Source organism: Hermetia illucens, chromosome 5 (assembly GCF_905115235.1).
Source record: "Hermetia illucens chromosome 5, iHerIll2.2.curated.20191125, whole genome shotgun sequence".
Taxonomy (NCBI): Eukaryota; Metazoa; Arthropoda; class Insecta; order Diptera; family Stratiomyidae; genus Hermetia; species Hermetia illucens.
This window is the reverse complement of record NC_051853.1, coordinates 116,084,904-116,105,476: the sequence shown is the minus strand read 5'-3', so window position 1 is coordinate 116,105,476 and position 20,573 is coordinate 116,084,904. Positions and strand designations below refer to the sequence as shown.

The 20,573-nt window shown below is 42.5% G+C and overlaps 1 protein-coding gene across 3 annotated transcripts; it reads right to left on the bottom strand.

Annotated features, from left to right (window-relative positions):
* Positions 1 to 5,560: 5,560 nt before the first annotated feature.
* LOC119657493 (pyridoxine/pyridoxamine 5'-phosphate oxidase 2-like) lies at positions 5,561 to 19,291 on the bottom strand. Of its 3 annotated transcripts, none has more exons than XM_038064420.1 (6): positions 19,007 to 19,291; positions 18,880 to 18,938; positions 18,692 to 18,825; positions 6,133 to 6,307; positions 5,882 to 6,081; positions 5,561 to 5,826 (listed from the first exon to the last, which is right to left on the bottom strand). In XM_038064420.1, exons 2-6 carry the CDS (start codon positions 18,886 to 18,888, stop codon positions 5,703 to 5,705), a joined length of 642 nt encoding a protein of 213 aa, XP_037920348.1. In that variant the 5' UTR covers positions 18,889 to 18,938; positions 19,007 to 19,291; the 3' UTR covers positions 5,561 to 5,702. The 3 variants fall into 3 exon arrangements, with proteins under 3 accessions (XP_037920348.1, XP_037920347.1, XP_037920346.1); XM_038064419.1 differs by having other exon boundaries at positions 18,880 to 18,934; XM_038064418.1 differs by having other exon boundaries at positions 18,880 to 19,290.
* Between the last annotated feature and the right edge of the window lie 1,282 nt (positions 19,292 to 20,573).

Sequence of the window (20,573 nt, the reverse complement as noted above, 5' to 3'; positions counted from 1 at the left end):
ACGAGCGGTTAAAGGGCAGGCGCATCGCAATCTGCAGTGACAGTCAGACTGCATTGAGGGCATTGAGCAGTCCTTTGATTACCTCGAAAATCATTCAGGAATGCAGAAACCGTTTGAACTCTATGTCTAGATTCAATACGGTGGAACTACTCTGGGTACCTGGTCACTGTGGCATAGACGGAAATGAAATCTCGAACGCTTTAACGAAAGAGGGGTCAATCTCCCCTATGCCGGGACCGGAGCCAGCAATTGGAGTATCAGTAGCATTGGCTAAATCTGTTTTCAAAAACTGGGAACAAGTTTCCCATAATGACAGGTGGCAGAGCCTAAATGCTGGTCGACACACCAAACTTTGCCTGCCAGAACCGAACATACGTACCGTAAAGTTTATCCTGTCGAAAAGCAGGAGGACTTGCAGGTGCATTGTGGGCATTCTGACAGGTCATAATTCACTAGCTGGGCATATATTCAGAATAGGAATTACCGAAGATGATACGTGTCCCTCCTGTAATGAGGAAGCGGAATCCACGGAGCATTTCCTATGTGAATGCCCCGCCTATGGACGCATCAGGCATGAGATCTTTAGTGCCGATGTTCTCCAATTGCGACGGGTAGCATCACATCCACTAACGGAAATTCTGCGATACGTTAACGAATCCGGAATAATCCGTTAGACGGGGGAGGTGAGTACAATTGGCCAAGACGGCCTGAGTGCTCAAAAGCTGTAGCTTCTGCCCCACCATACACACACACACACAACTCACCAGCACGTTGCTTTAAATGGCACTGCGGCTAAATAAATTTCGCGCTTCAGAACTCAAGTTTACTTAAATTGAATTTTGAGTGCCGACGATATTTGGAAATTACTGTCTGCGCCTAAGCAATTTTCGCCCACTGTATTACTGAGACAAATAGTAAAACTGATCCAGACCAGCTACCGAACTGGACACGCACTGATGAAAAAGAAAGAAAAAGAAGATGAAAGATTTCTGACTCTCCTGTAGATTATAATTTAATGTAGGAAGGGATAAATATGGTAATATACTATTATTAACTTTATTTGTGCAGATATCGGAATGAAATGTATTTTGAGATCTAGAACGAGACCTGTTTCATTTTTTGGGGCACACATTTTGTGCTCTACCTCCCTTAGGTTTCACCCAATATCAGAATAAAGTTTCGAAAAGTAATAAGTGAACCCTTTCATTTGATACCCCATATGACCATGTTCTGCGAAAAAAATATTCACACCCTTTCGCATGTATGTGGAGCCCTGCTTAAAATTTAACACAAAATGTCGCCACGCGCTGCATGTAAAGGGACACACAGACCACATGTCCTCGCCAAATTTCGTAATAATCGGTTTAGCCGTTTACGCGTAAAAATGGTGTGGCAGACAGACAGACGAACATTTAGCAATTTAACAATTAAATAGGAAACCTGCGTTCACATCGTTGCGCTTTGCTTCTATAGCACTTGTTAGCATTAAAATTCAAATCCTTTAATTTTTAACCTTATTAAAATCGGTTTACTGTCTGTCTGTCTGTCGGTCACAGGCATTTTTCTCGGAGACGGTTATAGCGATTGACATCAAATTTGGTAAAAAGGTGGGAGCTGTGAACGCTCACGCATACAGTGAGTTACATCCTTTTACGACGAATTAAAATGGGGGGTCTCCATACATGCAAAAAGGGGGTGTAAATTTTTTTTCATCAAATATAGTCATGTGGGGTATCAAATTAAAGGTCTCGGTTAGTACTTTTCGAAGCCGGTCATAGTTTTGACATTTGCTGGAAAGGTGGGGAATGCGGGGGGTTGAAATTGATCATTCTTTTAAGGGGGCCATTCTCAGAAACTACCCAACCGAAAAATCTGAAAAAAATCAAGAGGCTGCCACTATATGGTGCCTGGGCTCCAAAATACCTTCCATACTGATATCTGTACAAATAAAGTTAATAATAGTATATTACTATAACTTTTAGTAATTGGCTGCAAAATACCCTTTAACTTCATGCAAAAATATAGGGTATAGCATAAAGCATGATCCCACCAAGTTTAGTGGAAATCGCACTATTACTAACAAAGTTATAATACGTCAAAATTGTCGCTTCTTTGCAAATTCATCACTATGAATGTCAATATCATCCAAAAGTGGATAATCTCACATAATATAGTATATTACGTGCTACGTATTAAGAAATACACAAAACCTTTCGTACCTGAGGCATCCAGCTCCCGGTTTCTCGACTTGCTTTTTTATAGTGCGCCTGTAGCAAATCTCTCTTCTAAATAAATTTTCGAAAGACATCTTTTTGTCGTTGGTGAAAAAACTGACTTACCCGACTTTGCCTTCCTTTTTGGCCTCAATTCTTCACCTGAATCATTTTCTTTTTCTTTAATCGGCACACACTAGCTGCAGGAAGATGCAATCTACGGGATACATCAAGATTACATTACATTTTGGTACTAATGAACAATCTAGCTTCGGTTTTCTTAGGAAGGGATGAAGAACCCACTTTTGGCACATGATAAAATGTCACAATTGCCAAGAAAACGAAAAATCTAATACTTTAGTATCATCGTTAAATGTATAAGAATAAACACTCACCCCACCTCCCCTCCTTGCAATAACCCTGACGCGACTGAAACAAATGGGGCTTTATAATAAGCATCCGGATTAAAACCTAGCATGTGTGCTTTGTGTTCCGTGATGCTGAGGCAAATGCGAGAGGTACGATCCTTTTTAAGTCCACCCAACTACTGGCCTATGTTGACGATATCGACATCATGGGAAGAAGGACCCGAGACGTACAAGCTGCCTTCATCCAGATGGAGTAGGCGACGCAATCTTGGGCTGTACATCAATGGAGGCAAGACAAAATATGTGGTGGCAACGTCAGCATCGAAAACCAACCAACCAACAACATCAAACCGCACTGGTCAAAGATAGGAGACTACAACTTTTAGACCGTTGATAATTTCTCTTATTTAGGGTCGAAAATCACAACCAATAACAGCTACGATGAAGAAATCCGCGTATGGTTGTTGTCGACCAACAGAGCCCATTTCGAAACGTCTCACCATAGGGTCAAAGCTCTTACTGTACAAGACTATGATCTTGCCAGTCCTCATGTATTCCCCGGAGACTCGGGTTCTTAGCAAGAAAAATTGCGAACTCTTGGCCGCGTTCGAGAGAAGAATCCTCCGAAGAATTTTTGGTTCCCTACATGAGGATGGACAATTCCGTAGCCTACATAATGACGAAAACTATGAGCGATACCACGACCGTCTGGTTGTGGATAAAATCCGGCTTAACATGCGGTGGGCGGGTCACTTAATCCGCATAGATGAGGATGATAATGCCCGGAAAATCTATGGTAGAAAAGGAAGACGAGGCAGACCCTGCCTTAGATGGAGCGATGCCATAGGTCAGGACGCTAGACAGCTTTTAGGGATATCGGATTGGTGGACCTCGGCGCAAAACCGGGATGTCTGGAGTTGCTTATTAAGACAGGCCTAGACCGGATACTGGTTGTTGCTGTGTTGATGATAATAATAATAATAATCGTTGGCGCAACAATCCATGTTGGATCAGGGCCTTGAAGTGTGTTAGAGCACTTCATTCAAGACCGTAACGGTACACTAGGAGGCAATGTGGTCAGCATTGCGCTCGCCCGAGATTATTACCCTGATTTGACTCAGGTACTCATTCACAGCTGAGTCGACTGGTATCCGACGTCAAATCACGATACAAATTCCAAATTGTAATAAATGTAATGTATAATAAAGCTACGGTAAGCAGGGCACCGATACCGTATGAATGAGGTTGATCAAGCTCGGAAAGTCTATAAAGCCAGCATCTACAGTAAACAAGTCCAGAATACCGGAAGTTTGCGTTTCGGGTATAAAGATTTTGTGTTCATCTTATGTGAGAAACTTCAATGCACATATATAAATTGATCGTTCCCATATTTCCGATTTATTTCGTGCACAAAAGCATGCATATGTACATATGTAGGACATATATTAAATACGGCTGGTTTAATGTACAAATATATCTATTTGAATTAGACAATATCCCCAAACTTCATTAGCACGCAGATACTATATACCTACATACACATGTATGTTTGGAATAATTGATATTCATATACAAATGACTAAAAAACTAAAACAAAATAATTCTTTGTGGCCCCATTTATATGAACTCACTTCGTTGTGGTATTAACAAATTGATATGTGATGATGACGTTATATACGTTGTAGAATGTACGAAATTCCCAAAAAATGGCCCTATAACTTTGTTAGTAATAGTTGGATTTTCTTTATAAGGAGGTTGCCGGGTAAATTTCTAAAATGTAGAATTTTATTTGTGCAGAGGTCGGAACCGGATGTATTTTGAGGCCTAGATTTCGTAGAGATGCACCACTGTGATTTTATCCAGATTTTTCGGTTGGATAGGTTCTGAGAACGAGAACTGTTATACTTTTTGTGGGCCATATTTTGAACCATCACTCCTTTATGCTTCATCCGATATCAAATGTCGAACCAGTTTCGAAAAGTAATAATCGAGTCCTTTCATTGGATAACCCACATGGCCACATTCTGTGAAAAGAAAATTTTGCACCCTCTATTCACATGTATATAATCCCCCTTAAACTTAACACAAAATGGCACCACTATGTAAAGGGAACAACAGACCACATGCTCTTATCAATTTTCGTGACAATCGGTCCAACTTTTTCCGAATAAATCGAGTGTGACAGGCGGACAGACGGACCGACAAACATCGAATCGATTCTAATAAGGTTTTGTTTCACACAAAACCTTAAAAAGAGACAGACTGCGTCTCAGATGGAGCGATGGCGTATGCCAGGACGTCAGCAGCTTTCAGGATATCGAATTGGTCTTCGCAAAATCTGGATGTCTGTAGTTTCTTATTAAGGCAACTGTAAACCGTATACCGATTTTTGCGCCTTTGATGGAAATATGTAACACGATTCTGAAACTAATCTGGGTATGGCACCAAATAGTAATGTAGCGAATATTCAGTGATGGTAATTTTAAAAGTCAATCAACGTGATGTATAAACAAGTCTGGAAACCAGAAGCAGATATTAAGGTTTTGTGAATTTCTTATATAAGGATATTTGAGTGGAGATTTGCTCCATTTGTACCTAGCCTGTAATGTATATGCATACATTATGTCAATATCCATCTTATCGTAATATTGATATTCGAAGTCTTACAATTTGCACTGAAGCAACAACATCCACTTACTACCACTTTGTTAGTAATATTGCGATTTCCACCAAACAGGGATCATGCTTTATATTATAACCTATATCGCTGCAACATTTCATGATTCTAGGATAAACTTAAGGGGGTTTTACGTCAATTATTATGATAGTAATATACTATTATTAACCGGCAGTGGCAGTACAAACGAAACTCCCCACAAACTAGACGCACAGCACATTTCATTTCTAGTTTGCTTGTAGCCTGGACAGTGGCGTTTTTCCTGTTTAAAAGAATATTTTACCTCAATTAAAACTAACTACTTCAAATATAAAACAATTTTTAATTCAATTCAATTTTTATTAATTAATTGAAAGAAGGGAAAGAGCACATAATTCATGTTATATATACAAGGATGAAAATAAAATACAGATCACGAAAGACAATTGTCTTTACCTTGCTATTTTAACCGAAAGTTTGTTGCACTGCCCATTTATCTCCTTGTTTTGTGTAAATAATGCAATCGGCAATATTATTGGCTGCAGATTGATAAAAGTCAAACTTCGTTGGCTTTATTTCCAAGTACGTCCTGTATTGGAGAAATATATATATACATACTATATGCCATAATTATATTTTCTTACGTGTTATCTGGAACTGGTATCGTCAGTTGCCCTCCTTCGCACTTATCGACCATCTCTTGATATTTATCACGGATTTCCTCGAGGGATGCAGGCTTTTGTGAGTGGACAACACTGCGAATTTGATCAAAAATTGGCTGTTTTTCCCAAAGAGCATCAATTCGAGATTGAATGCATTCCTGAGCTAAGCCATTAATACGAATCTGGAAGAATTCTAGTTAAAAATGAAGTGGAAAACAAGATTACTTTTTTACTTGTTGATGAACATTAACACCGGCAACATTGACAACAAATAAAAACGTTACGGCCACATTGGGATTTCTCATAACATCTCTATATTTTCGACTATTTCGATCTGTTCCAACAATAATACCGCCGTCGTCACTAAAATCTATAAAGACCATAGTTCGCCCCAAAACTCCTTCCTCTCTGTAATGAATGTACGATTACTAATATACAATACCAATTTCTTCTTGATCTTGGGCTCATGTGTAACGTTGAAGCAAAAAAAAACGAAACTAGGCACAATCAAACGGGGTGCCTAAAATCAAAGCTGCTCTCCTGAATAAGGAAAGAGAACTTTTTCAAATTAAAGATTGGTGATTCTTCAAGGTGGTCAAAAGGGTAGTATAGGTCCCAGGGCGAATCGTGGATTGGTACCCACGATGGAGCATAAAACCTGGGAAATGCTTGCTGAACCAACACCAACAGCTCTACTACCAAACCCTCCATGTGGTGACCGCTGGGAGCTCTTTCTTAACGAAAAGCTGCAGACGGAGAAGGATGAACGGTACAAATTGTACCAATTGGTCCTCCAGGTTGGGAGTTGAGTAGGGCTGACAATCCTACACGGAAAACAACTTGTTACGAAGTCACAACAGGAGCCTCGGATCGGACGGATTATACAACGACGAACCTGGCAACGACAACGGAATAACGATTTGCGCATTTTCTCATGGAACGCGCGCTTCCTGTACAGAGATGAAGCTGATGACCAGCTAGCCGATACCCTGTCCCAATATAGGGCTGATGTAACAGCGTTACAAAAGATGCGTTGGACAGGGACTGGTTTCCTGGACAACAGCCCCTATACTATATATTATAGTGGCCATCCAGTAAATCATGTGCTCGGAGTAGATTTCTTAGTCAGCCAAAAAAGAAACCTGCTGTTATCGGCTTTGAAAATATAAGCGAACGGCTATGCACTCTGCGCTTGTGAGGCAAATTTAGAAATATAAGCCTCATTAACGTTCACGCCCCTACAGAGGAGACTGCAGAGTCGGAGAAGGATATCTTCTACGAGGCAGTAGAACGAACCCTCGAAGATTGTCCCAGATATGAAATCAAAATCATACTTGGGGATTTTAACAGCCAAGTAGGGAAGGAGCCCGTATTTAGGCGATACGTTGGCTCCCATAGCTTAGACGAAAATACAAATGACAACTTACTGCGGATTATTCAATTAGCAGGGTCACACGAAATGGTTGTTGGAAGTACCTGGTTTGCGCGGAAAGCGGTTCACAAACATACGTGGGCCTCTCCAGACGGGACCACTTTCAACCAAATTGACCACGTGTTGATCGAACGCCGCCACCTCTCAGCCTTGATGAATGTCAGAATATATAGGGGGCCAATATAGACTTGGATCACTATCTTGTTGGCATGGTGCTCCGAGCTCGAATAACAACACTACCTAGAATCCCCTCTGACAATCAGGTGGGAGTAAACATCCACAACACAGCCCTCCGCAACATCTATAAAAGGGAAATGGATGCCGCAATACCCACAGTCAACAGAGGACCTGGAGATGAAGCATCAACAAATGGTCTTCACAACCACCTGAAGAACGTTATCATTGATACGGCCACAAACATACTTGGCCCCAGCCGCAAAATGAGTCGGAACGGCTGGTTTGACGATGAATGTAAGCTAGCAATGGAACGGAAGAATGCCGCATGCCGACTAATGTTGCATTCTCAAAGAACGCGGAGACTTATCATGAACTCCGTCGAGCAGAGGAACGACTTCACAGACGGAAAAAGGAAGCCTGGGAGAACCAATAAGTCTGTGAACTAGAAAAGTACAGGGAGCAACCGCACCAGACGCGGAAGTTTTACCAACAAGTCAGCAGGATGAAGCCTTATACACCTCGATGCTCATCCTGCCGAGACAAAGAGGGAAATATGCTTTTCGACAGGATGGGCATATTAGAGCGATGGGTTGAGTACTGTGATGAGCTACTGAATAACCAGAACATCGGCGAGTTGGAGGTCCCGCCAACTGAAGACTACGGACAAATATTGCCACCACCAAGTTTAGGAGAAACAGTCCGTGCAATTCATAGGCCAAAAAATCATTAGTCGCCAGGAGCCGATGGAATTACAGCCGAATTGGTTAAACATGGAGGCGACCAGTTACACCAAGTGGTTCATCAACTTGTGCTCAAGGTATGGGACAGCGAATCAATGCCTGACGATTGGCAACGAGGCATAATCTGTCTCATACATAAAAAGGGAGATATCACACAGTGCAGCAATTATAGAGGTATCACGTTGCTGAGTACCATCTATAAGATATTCTCCACTATCTTGCTAGGCCGGATAGCCCCATACGCCCAGAACATCATTGGCCCATACCAAAGAGGCTTCACTCCAGGCAAATCAGCAACAGATCAGATTTTCTCTCTGCGGCAGGCGATGGAAAAACTGTTGGAATATGGACAACAGTTGCACCACCTGTTCATCGACTTTAAAGCCGCCTATGATAGCATAGCCAGGGTAAAACTGTACACGGCCATGAGAGAATTCGGTATCCCGACGAAATTAATAAGACTGACTAGGCTGACCCTGACCAATGTGCGAGGCCAGATGAAAGCAGCAGGATCACTCTCAAGACCATTCGACATCAACAACGGTCTACGACAAGGGGATGCGCTATCATGCGTCCTCTTTAACCTGGCCCTCGAGAAAGTGATCCGTGATGCTGAGGTGAATGCAAGAGGTACGATCCTCTTCAAGTTCACCCAACTACTGGCCTATGCTGGCGATATCGACATCATGGGAAGAACCACCCGAGACGTACAAACTGCCTTCATCCAGGTAAAACCGGGGTGTCTGGAGTTCCTTATTAAGGCAGGCCTAGACCGGATACCGGTTGTTGCGCCATTGATGATGATGATAAAAGCACCTGGCATGAATGGCATCTACCCTGCGATGCTAGAGCAGGGTATAGAGCACTTAGAGCAACTTGTAAGAAATATTTTTCGAGAATGTCTTGCTTTGGGCTACGTGCCTTCTTCTTGGCAGAAGGTGAAGGTAGTCTTCATACCAAAACCTGGGAAAGATGACTATTCAAATCCAAAGAATTTCAAGCAAATCAGCTTAACACCATTTTGACTGAAATGTCTGGAGAGACTGGTTGAGCGTCACATTCGCGAGAAGGCGCTAAGATCCCACCCATTAAATAAAAATCAACATGCTTACCAACGTGGAAAGTCCTGTGAGTCAGCTCTTCATTCTTTGGTTTCAAAGATGGAGGATGCTCTGAAGGGTGAGTACGCGATGGGGGTGTTCGTGGAAGTTGAGGGGGCTTTTGACTGAACGCCTTTCCAAAGGTTCTCTGATGGCGGCAGAGCGCATGGTGTTAACGAAAATCTAATAATGTGGATCTACGCGATGATAATGCAGAGACTGTTGTGTGCTGAAGTGGGTGTTGATCGCTACCTAACAAGGGAAGCGGTGTGCTATCGCTATTTCTGTGGACTATGCTGATCAACCCACTACTATGCAAACTGCAAAATCTGCCAATACACGTTCAGGCTTATTAGAATGTCGTGGCTGTGCTGGCTGTTGGTCGGGATCTCGGAATGGTGTGTAGAAATACACAAGACGCCGTTGATTTTATTGACAGTTGGTGTCTCAGGCATGAAAATTCAGTAAATCCAAATAAAACGACAACGTTATTATTTACAAAAAGAAGGAAACTGAATAACTTTTATCTTCCAGAGATGAGAGATATAACGCTTCAACTCTCCGACAACTCTCTCTGGAAGTTATTCTAAACAAGAAGCTTCTTTGGAACAAACATGTAGAGATAAAGATGAAACGAGCTGGCACAGCTTATAGTCTGTATAGGCGGACCTTTGCCTCGACATGGGTATTTAGGCCTCAGGTAGTAATTTGGATATATGTTACTATCATTAGGTCGATGTTCGCTTATGTATCCGTAGTGTGGTGGGTTAAGGCGAAACAAAAGAGTTTTCGTTGTAAACTAGCTACACTGCAAAGAACTATGTGTCTGAGTATCACCGGTATCATAAGCACTACGTCCAGCGCTGCTGTGAATGCATTACTCAATTTTCAGCCTTTGGATTTGTTTATTCAGACCGCTGAAATGAGAGCAGTAATGCGATTAGATGTATGGGAAAACAACGGACGTGGGACACACAGACCATTGGAAAAGTCATTGGGAGAACCGAATCAAGTTTTCGCAGTGTCTTCCGATTCTCAGATCCCCATACATCTGTTTGATAGAAGATATGATATTATCTTGAAAGAAAAGGATATACTGACGTGTCAGGATATACTGACGTGTTCTACACCGATGGCTCAAAAACAGAAAATAGTTCTGGAACAGGAGTCTACTTCTCGAATAAAAATGAGAAGCTGGTTTTTCCTTTCGAACAATACACAGTGGTCTTTCAGGCTAAAGTGTATTCGATCCTAAGGGCGGGAATCTGGGTGATTGAAGGGCAGGCGCAATCTCCAGGGATATTCATGCTGCATTGAGAGCATTGAGTAGTATTGTGATCACTTCCAAAATCATTCAGGAGTGTAGAAACCGATTGAACTCTGTTTCTAGATTCAATACGGTGGAATTACTCTGGGTACCTGGTCATTGTAGTGGTAGAGGGAAATGAAATCTCGGATCCCTTAGCAAAAGAAGCTGCTATCAAAAACTGGGAACAAGCTTCCCATAATGACAGGGGGCAAAGCCTTAATGCTAACTTTGCCTGTGAGAACCAAACAACCATACTGCAAAGTATATCCTATCGAAAAGCAGGAAGACTTGCAGAAGTATTGTGGACATTCTGACTGGTCATAATTCACTAGCTGGGCATATGTTCAAAATGGGAATTATCCAAGACATGTCCCTCCTGTAATGAGGAAGCGGAATCCACGGAACATTTTCTATGTGAGTGCCCTGCCTACGGACGCATCAAAGATCAGATTTTTGGTGCTGATTTGCTCCAACTGCAGCGGGTAGCATCACATCCACTAATGGAAATCCTGCGATACGTAAACGAATCCAGGATATTCAGTTAGACGAGTACAATGGACCACTAAGGTCTGAATGCTCAGAGGCTTTGTCTCTCCCCTACTTCAAACACACATCTACATCGGGGATCACATTCCCAGGTTCGGGTTAAAGAGGACCTCCTGATCCTGCTGCTTTTATTTGGCCTCACATTAATTTCGTCGGAACACCGAATTCCCTCATGTCCACGTACAGTTTTATCCTGGCTATGCTATCATAGGCGGTCTTAAAGTCGATGAAAAGATAGTGCAACTTATGTCCACATTTCGCCTGGTGCGGTTTTTCGCTGAAAAACTCGAGTTCACAGACTTGTTGGTTCTCCCCGGCTTCCTTTTTCTGTATGTGAAGTCGCTTCTCCACTCTAGGCCCGTGACCGCGTTCTTGGTGAGTGCACCATTACCCGGCACGCAGCGTTCTTCCGTTCCGTTGCTAACTTACATTCATCGTCGAACCAGTCGTTCCAACTTTTTCTGCAACTAGAGCCAAGTATGTTTGTGGCCGTATCAATGATAACGTTCTTCAGGTGGTTGCGAAGATCATTTGTTGATCCTCGGGTTCATCCCCAGGACATCTTTTACCTGCGGTTATTGTGGCATCCATTTCCTCCCTATAGGTGTTACGGAAGGCTGTGTTGTGGATGACTTCAGTATTAACCCTCGCCTGATTGTCCGAGGGGATTGTAGGCAGTGATGAGTGCTCCGGATCTATATTGGGCATTTATCAAAACTGAGAGGTGGCGGCGTTCAATCAGCACGTGCTCAATTTAGTTGAAAGTTATCCCGTCTGGGGAGACCCACGTATGTTTGCGGACCGCTTTCCGCACAAACCAAGTACTTCCAACAACCGTTTCGGGCGACACTGCTAACTGAATAATCCGCAGTCCGTATCATTTTTATCGTTATATGAGCTATGGGAGCCGACGTTTCGCCTGAATACGGGCTCCGTCCCTACTTGGCTGTTGAAATCTCCAAGTATGATTTTGATATCATACTTGGGACAGGCTTCCAGGGTCCGTTCAAATGCCTTGTAGAAGGTATCCTTTTCCGAGTCTGCAGTCTCCTCTGTAGGTGCGTGAACGTTTATGAGGCTTATATTTCTAAATTTATTTCGCAAACGCAGAGTGCATAGCGTTTCGCTTATATTTTCAAAGCCGATAACCGCAGAGGTCGTTTTTTGGCTGGCAACGAAACTTACTCGGAGCACATGGTTTACTGGATGGTCGCTATAACATATAGTGTAGTGGCTCTTCTCCATTAAACCGGTCCCTGTAGAACGCATCTCTTGCAACGCTATTTCATTTGCCTAATATTGGGACAAGGTATCGGCTAGCTGCTGAACAGCATTCGGTCTCTACAGGGAGTGCAAGTTCCATGAGAAAATGCGCAAATCGTTATTCGGTTTTCGTTGACGGGTTCGTAACTTCGGTTTTCCATATAGGGTTGTCAGCCCTACTAAACCCCCAACCTGGAGAACCAGTAAGTACATTGTCAGGTGCCATATTTACGCAGAACAGTTGTAATACCGGCTATGATAAGCGACATTAAGTTAGCTTATATTCGATTCCTTAAGAAAAAACTAAGCATCAAATAGAACAATCCAAGCTTTTGCGGAGGTGGAGATCGTAAAAACCCGTGTATGCCAACATTCCGCTATCGACAGTTAGACTCGACCGTCATTTGGACATACCTCATTGATGAGAGGGATACGTGGCCACTTCACTCATAGTGATCACCAGGCCATCTTTTTCGACTTTGGACAGGGAGAAGTGATAATTGCTTTAGGCAGGTCTACTCAAATTTTTCACGAGAAGATGTTTCTGGCAGCCGCATGGCTCTACTGCCCGAAAACAGCGATAGTAAAGTTCGGTCGCATTAATGTATAACTGAAGCATGCGACACTAAGAAGCTACAACAGTTTTTGCATCACAGTAGAAAGCTGAACTACTGGAAGACGTTGAGATCATCTTATCTTCAAACGAAACAACTTTGACGCGAAGGAAATAAGAAGCCAGAACAATCTTTTCTTTAAAAGTAGGAGTAAAATGGATCTCAACCAGCCGTTCAACACAGCATTTCCTCAATCCCTCTATTCACAAACTTATTGGTAAAAAGATTTCGGGTATTGAACGAGATTCCACGGAAGCTCCACAAAAATACTACTTGGCTCGAGTGGCTCATAAACAGATGTGTCGTGTTTGGTGGAAAAAAATTTTCTCCGCGCAGTGGTAAAGCCACGGACGATTCTTGCAATGGAAGCGCCAAAAACCCATGCCTTGGGAAAGATGTTAGGAGGGTGATATACAAGAGGTTGTCCCAGTTCAGCGATCTAGTGGGTCCCGTGCCTCCCGTTCTACGATCAATGAGAAACCTATGGACTATCTTACTCAGGAGACTGCAGCTTACCTTAAAAGTGCCGAACAGACTGTAGATTTCCAAAAAACCACAGTAGAATAACTCTGAAAAGGAGCTCGAGTCATATGTTGTTCCGGTCTAATGATTACGGAGAGACAAAGAGAGATTAAATTACCCCCTAAAACAGTTCTTTACGTCACATAGCGGTAATAGAAGATATTTGCTCCGCCCCTGTGACCTGTAAAGCCACAATGAACAAACCCCCCCACTGTACTGAATGCTTATGTAAGATTGAATTATGTTGACTGCCTGATTTTTCAACGTGTACTTTTTTGTTATGAGTGGACACAATTGGAGTTAAAAATTCTGGTTTGTTGCATACAAAACCGATGTTCTAGGTAGATTGCCGAATTACAGTTCACAGCTTTTTTTTATAGTCTTCTTCAGGGTCAAAAAGCTTTCCTTTATCGTGTTTGGGTATTAGCATCGGACTTTAGTCCCCTGGGTACAATTATTGTTAAGTTTATTCTAAAATGGATCGTCGTACAACATTATACAGCGTTGAATTATCCAAAAAATCACAGTAAACCTCTAGTGAGGTTCATGATGAACCGTAAGAGTCGTGCAATTCTGAAATAGTCCGACCTATGGAGCCTTGTATTTCAACAACAAGCGCGAAAAGCCGATTTGCCTTTGGCAGGAAGAACATAAATAACGATTCTACGTCTCAAAATAGCGTAATTTTTGCAGACTAATCAAGGTTTAATAGTTTCGGTTCCTATGGAATGTTTATGACTAGTGCGAACTAAACATCAAGCTGAACAAAGAGAGCCTCAAAACAACTGTAAAGCATGGAAAGGGTCATATTATGGTTTTGGCCTGAATTTCCGCAGCTGGATTTGGTAGCCTTGTTTTAATTGCGGGAACAATAAACCGCTGCTGCAAAGTGCCAAAAAACTGAGATTAGAGGAAGATTTTGGCTTCTGACCAAGATGTGCCAACTTGGCTGATTTGGAACTGCTCGCACGGAATGTCACCAGCGCCACAATCTCCTGAAATAGCTTCGAGACCTCGTTTCAACTTTACCTCTATATGTTGGTTCTAAAGAAATTGAAGAATTGAAAGGTTGTACCCATTTCAGCACACGCAATCTCCGCGTTCGCATAGCATAGACCCACTTAATTAAAGTATCATCAACAAAATTTTTGAAAAGGCGCACGGTCAAATCCTCCTTCAATGTCCACGAATACCCCCATCGCGTTCACACCCCTCAAAGAACGAAGAGCAGGTAGGTAGGTAGGTATCAGTGGCCGCTCCGAGGAGCCCAATTAGCGCTTTGGTGCGCCATTTTGATGCCACAAACTCTTAAGACCGTGACTGTTGTTATGGGAGCAGGGAAGAAGAGTCCAGCCGGCTCGGAAGGAAAGCAGCTCTCCGACCCTCAGCTAGAAATCTCGCTGAGGTCCCCAAAGAATGGTTTACCCAATGTCCGCAGCCTGACTCGAGCCAGAGCTGGACAATCGCAGAGAAAGTGCATGAGGGTTTCCTTTCCACCGCAGCTTCGGCAATGCGAGTTGTAGGGTAAGCCGAGCCTAGCGGCCTAGCCCCTATGGGCCAGTGCCCCGTGCAGACCGCCGTAATCTTGAATCGTATGCGTCTGGCGCAGGAGCTCTCATGATCGGGCTATGTTATAAGCGGGCCAAATTCTCCTTGAATTGGCACAGCTTGTAAGCCTTCGCCATCTCAGGCCCGCGGCTGCTAGGTAGTGCGAGTAGACTCCGCCCCCGACAGCCGCCAGCGGAACACCGACTGTATTCGCCGAGGGACTGCCAAGAGCAGAGCCTTGCCTGGCCAATCCGTCAGCCCGCTCATTCCCCCCTATGTTCCTATGCCCGGGAACCCAGAGGAGAGTGACCTTGAGCCTACCGCCCAGATGGTTGAGCGCGTCTCTGCACTGCCCCACCAGCCGGGAAGATGTCGTCGTTGAGTACAAGGCCTTGATGGCCGCTTGACTGTCGGTCAGAATGGCTATGTTACGCTTGGGGCTCGAATCACGCGAGCCATCGACAGACTTCCAATATCGCTAGTACTTCCGCCTGGAATACACTGGTGAAACCTGGGAGACCATACGACTTGGATACACCGTGTGTATTCGAGGAAACCCCCGCGCCGACTCCATAGGCCATCTTTGATCCGTCCGTAAAGAATACCGTGTCATAGTCTTGCAACACGCCGCCGGTCTTCCACTTTGCACTGAAGAGCAGTCTCGCAGGACTTTCCACGCTGGTAAGCATGTTGGTTTTCATTACGTGGGTGCGATCTAAGCGCCTTCCCATGAATGTGACCTCAATTAGTCTCTCAACCTTTCAGCAAAAAAAGTAAACCTGATCTGTCTGTCTATCAAATTCAAAGGGATTGGAAGAGTCATCTTTCCCAGGCTTCGGTCTGAAGACTATCTTAACCTTCTAGCAGGAGGTGGGAACATAACCCACAGCAAGACAGACAGCCAGAAATATAATAATATGTGTAGATTTTGACTCTGCATTCCTCTATTCTCCAATTAATATAATATCAAACCTAACCTTTTGTAGAAAGTACTCACCGAAACCTTTCGTTTGATGTTCCACGGCCTTATTTGAATAAAACGATGTTCCATCCCCTTTTAGCCTGCATGGGGCCCTCCATCAATCCGACGCCATATTACATCATCCATTGGATATGAAAGATGTAATTTAACTTATAATAACTCTTGATTTTGCAAAATACAAATCCAAGAAATTTTCTCCTACACAGATGTAGAAGAGTCTTCGAAAAAATTCAGTGCAAATTTAATTATAGGAAGCGGACATTTAGGAAAAATCTGTTTCTAGATAATTCCCTTTATGCAAACGGGGTCCAAAACCTTCTCGCCAAGTACGCATGCCACTGCTGCTGTCTGCAGCTCATTGTAGTGTAAAAGTAAATGAGAGCAAGCTACGTTCCATGTCGATAATGGATCTCGAATCTACGATCGGGTACGAACAAACTGCCTTCATCCAGATCGAGCAGGCGGCGCGAGATCTTGGGCTGCACATTAATGAAGGCAAGACAAAATATGGTGGCAACGTCAGCATCGAAAACCAACCAACCAACAACATCAAACCGCACTGGTCAAACGGGAAGAATAAAGATAAGAGACTAGAACTTTGAGGCTGTTGATCATTTCTCCTATCTAGGGTTGAAAATCACAATCGATAACAACGACATATTAACAGCGCACGGTTATTGGCTGCCAACAGAGCCTATTTCAGGTTACAAAAACTCTTTCGCTCGAATCGTCTTACCATAGGGTCAAAGCTCTTACTGTACAAGACTATGTATGTATTCCTCGGAAACTTGGGTTCTTTGCAAGGAGAATTGCGAATTCTTGGCCGCGTTCGAAAGAAGAATCCTACATAACGACGAAATCTATGAACGATACCATGACCATTAGGTTGTGGATAAAATCCGGCCAATAGGCTACGGTGGGCGGGTCACTTAATCCCTATGGATGAGGATGATCCAGCCCGGAAACTATAAGGACAATATCTATGATAGAAAAAGAAGACGAAGCAGACCAGAATCTAGATGTTACAGGTATGAAAGTTTTCGTGTTTTTCTTGACAGAAAATTTCAATTCACGTTTTTCCATTCATTCTCGTCATTCACACACTATTAAAAATCCTAAATATGCCTTTATGTACTTTCAAATTCGAAAATATCTGTATATATGTATGTACATATGATGTCATAAACATTACATAAACAAACATTACCCATTGTCGCTTACTGATGCGCATCTGAATATTTCCGCTTTATCGCTGCTTATCATCCGCACTGAGAACATACATATCTATCTTAGTTTGTCCCTACCCGCAAACTTAACATATACTATATACATATTTATATCTAAGCAACTGAAATTGATTTATCAATAACTACAAAAGACAAAAAAGTAGCAAATTCCTCCCCCCCCCCCCTCGTTCCGAAAATTATTCCTTAATCCTTTTCATTTGATACCGAACATGACCATATTCTATGAAAAAAGGTGTAACACCTCTGAGATTCCCCCTTAAATTCACTAGAAAATGACACTACTTCCGATAGTTAAAGAAATTCATAGAACACATCTTTTCCCCAAATTTCCTGATAACAGGTTCAGCCGTATTTGCAAATCCGGGGCGACAGGCAGATAGGTAAACAGGGAGGCAGACATTGAATATTGACGTTCAATATTGCTGACAACGGCTGGCCGTTTCCGAGCAAATCGGGTGTGATAGACAGATAGGCAGACAGGCAGACTTTGAGTCGTTTAGAATAAGGTTTCATCTTGTGAAAAACCTTAAAAATGGATAAAGGTAAACTAATTTAACAATATATCGTACGTGTGGAGTCAAGAAGTATGAAGGCAACAGACCGAAATAATGACCAACCGCAAATGCATTTGTAATATGTTGATGTCCTTCTGATAAATATCGTCGGTTTGTAACTATCCAATACAACAGCCATTGGAAACTCTTCTACAATAACAAGGCAAATCCCATGAAAGTAAAGTTGAAACAGGTTTCGACGAGAGCGGCAACTTCATGTCATAAACGTCCGCACCGTTTATGTGATCGAGAAATGTCCCTTAAGCTTAAGGTGCAATGAACACTAGCAAGCCAGCGGATGATTTGTTCCACGTTGGCAAGGTTCGTCGGGATGACCATTGACGTCATCGAGAATAAACAATAATTTTAAACTGCATCAAATAAGTTGTGACTTAAAACATTGTATTTTCGGTTTTCACCTTTTCTAGCTCTTACACAGTTCTGTTTCGAAAAATAAATATTTCCTAATTAAAAAACAACCTCCCTTCTTTAAAATGGCATTAAAACCTTTTTGGTATTGTAAATAGTGAAATAAGTAGAACTATGGTAACAGCAATTTTTCGAAAAGGACTGTCATATCTATCAATCTTTCTTCGTCCCCCCGGCGCCGGTATAGAAATTTCTGTGAAAGAAGGGAAAGTATGGGGGCACATATAATTTTCACCCCGGGCCATGATTTCCTCTGGGGCCCTGCAAACGCCTGACCGTGATTGTGATAATTTCACAATTGATATCTATCGCACCAACAATATACTCACTCATTAATTGTAGCTAAATTCAAGACGATCAATTCATTAGGTTTTTGGGTACGGAAGTTCCGTATTAAATTCTTAGCTAAATCTGCTGGATCCGGCGTAGGAGGAGGCAGGGAAGTAATACGTATCTGCGTTCGCTAGAAAAACTAAAATTGGAAATAGGACCTTCGACAAAGTTGAAGTTTACACACCTTCGCCATTGCTACTTCTATATCTGATCTACTTCCCAGACACCTGAAACAATTTCTGGCTTTCCCAAACAAAATCTCTTTACTGCATATGTACTTTTCAGTAACAAATTTCGACTTCTCTTCCTACCGACTTCCGGATTATTTTACAAGGCAGCAAAACACTGGAGAATTTGAAGAAGTAGCAGTTCGTTGTGAGAAATTCCAGAAAACTGTCTATTTTAATCTTGGTTTATTTGCAACCCGGTAATAATAAAAAGGGAAACTCTTAGCTTCACCGGCAATGCCTCTCGCCCATACTCAGTGTACACAGACTAGACAGTCTAATCTGTGTACACTGGCCGATAAACATTAATCAAATATTTTCCTTGATTCTTAGCCCACACGTATCTGGCAGCTGACCAAGTCTAATGTCAAATGGACATAAGGCTGAAATGCAACACAGGAATCAAGGCGTGCGTTAGCACTGAGCGCGCTGTCAAACGAAGTTCATTACAAGAATTTGTATGAAGCAATATATGACAAATCCGATACGCCATACGGCACGCAGAAAAGTTCGGAAAATTGAACTTTCCCAACGCATGGATGATAATAGTTTGTTGATACTTCACGTCATTTCCAATTTGGCGGGGATTTTCGTTTTCGGTAGTTACTTTTGAATAAATTCGTTTTGAGAACTGTGGAAGGCAATGCTTGAGTTACAAGAGCTAATTATTAATGTCACTTGCATTAGTACCGTTGCTTCCATTCATAAAAATTGTATTGAAGCCGGAGGTATGTGCATACTTAGTGGTATTAATTGTATGATTTTTATAACATGAAATATGCACGCAGATCGATTGTCCCCACACAAAATCACGGAATATAACATCCGAACATACACTTCAAGTTTGTCCAATTAGAGTATCCATTTTCCTATATTTATGTTATGAAAATTGAATGTCACTAAGAGTGCACATACCTCCGGCCGAAATTCAATTTTAATTAATGAAAGCGACCATTTACAATGTAATTCGCAAAACGAATTCATTCAAATTAATTATATCTAAAGGTGATTGCCGAAAACGAAAAGCACCGCCAAATTGCAAATGGTGTAATCTGTCAGCAGTTCACTTTCCCGACCTGCATACGGATCGGAGCTTTTCTCGTGGCCACAACGCACGCATCCCAATTGTATTTTAAGCTTTAGCCGGCCCAGCTAGCGCTCGCGACCACATCAGTCTGTCCATTCAGCGCTCACAACACCTCCGAGAGGCGCCCGCTCGTCGTGGTCATTCCTGTCGATTTGACAGCACTCTTGTAAACGGAATGAATATCTAGAACGCAGGAAAGGCTGCGCAATGTATTTCTGGGAGAGACGAAATCATAGAAGCGACTGTAGTTTGAGAGAATCTCAACTCAAAATTTCTTACTGCAGTTGAGTTCGCTAGAAACACTTTGCACATGCCTTAACAGTTCGCCCCGCAGTGACTTTCCGTTCGAAATATGAATTACAAAGATCAAAGTCCAACGGGATCATGGCGGCCGAGGCCAATCAGCATACGCCTATTAAAGCCGTAGTCAAGTCACAGGTACGTACTATACACTGTACACACACTAGACTAGACACTAGGTAATATCAATACGGAACGTCAAATTCCCAATGACGTCACTTGGACCGATACTATATCTATGAATAAAGTCCATCGTTATAAAAA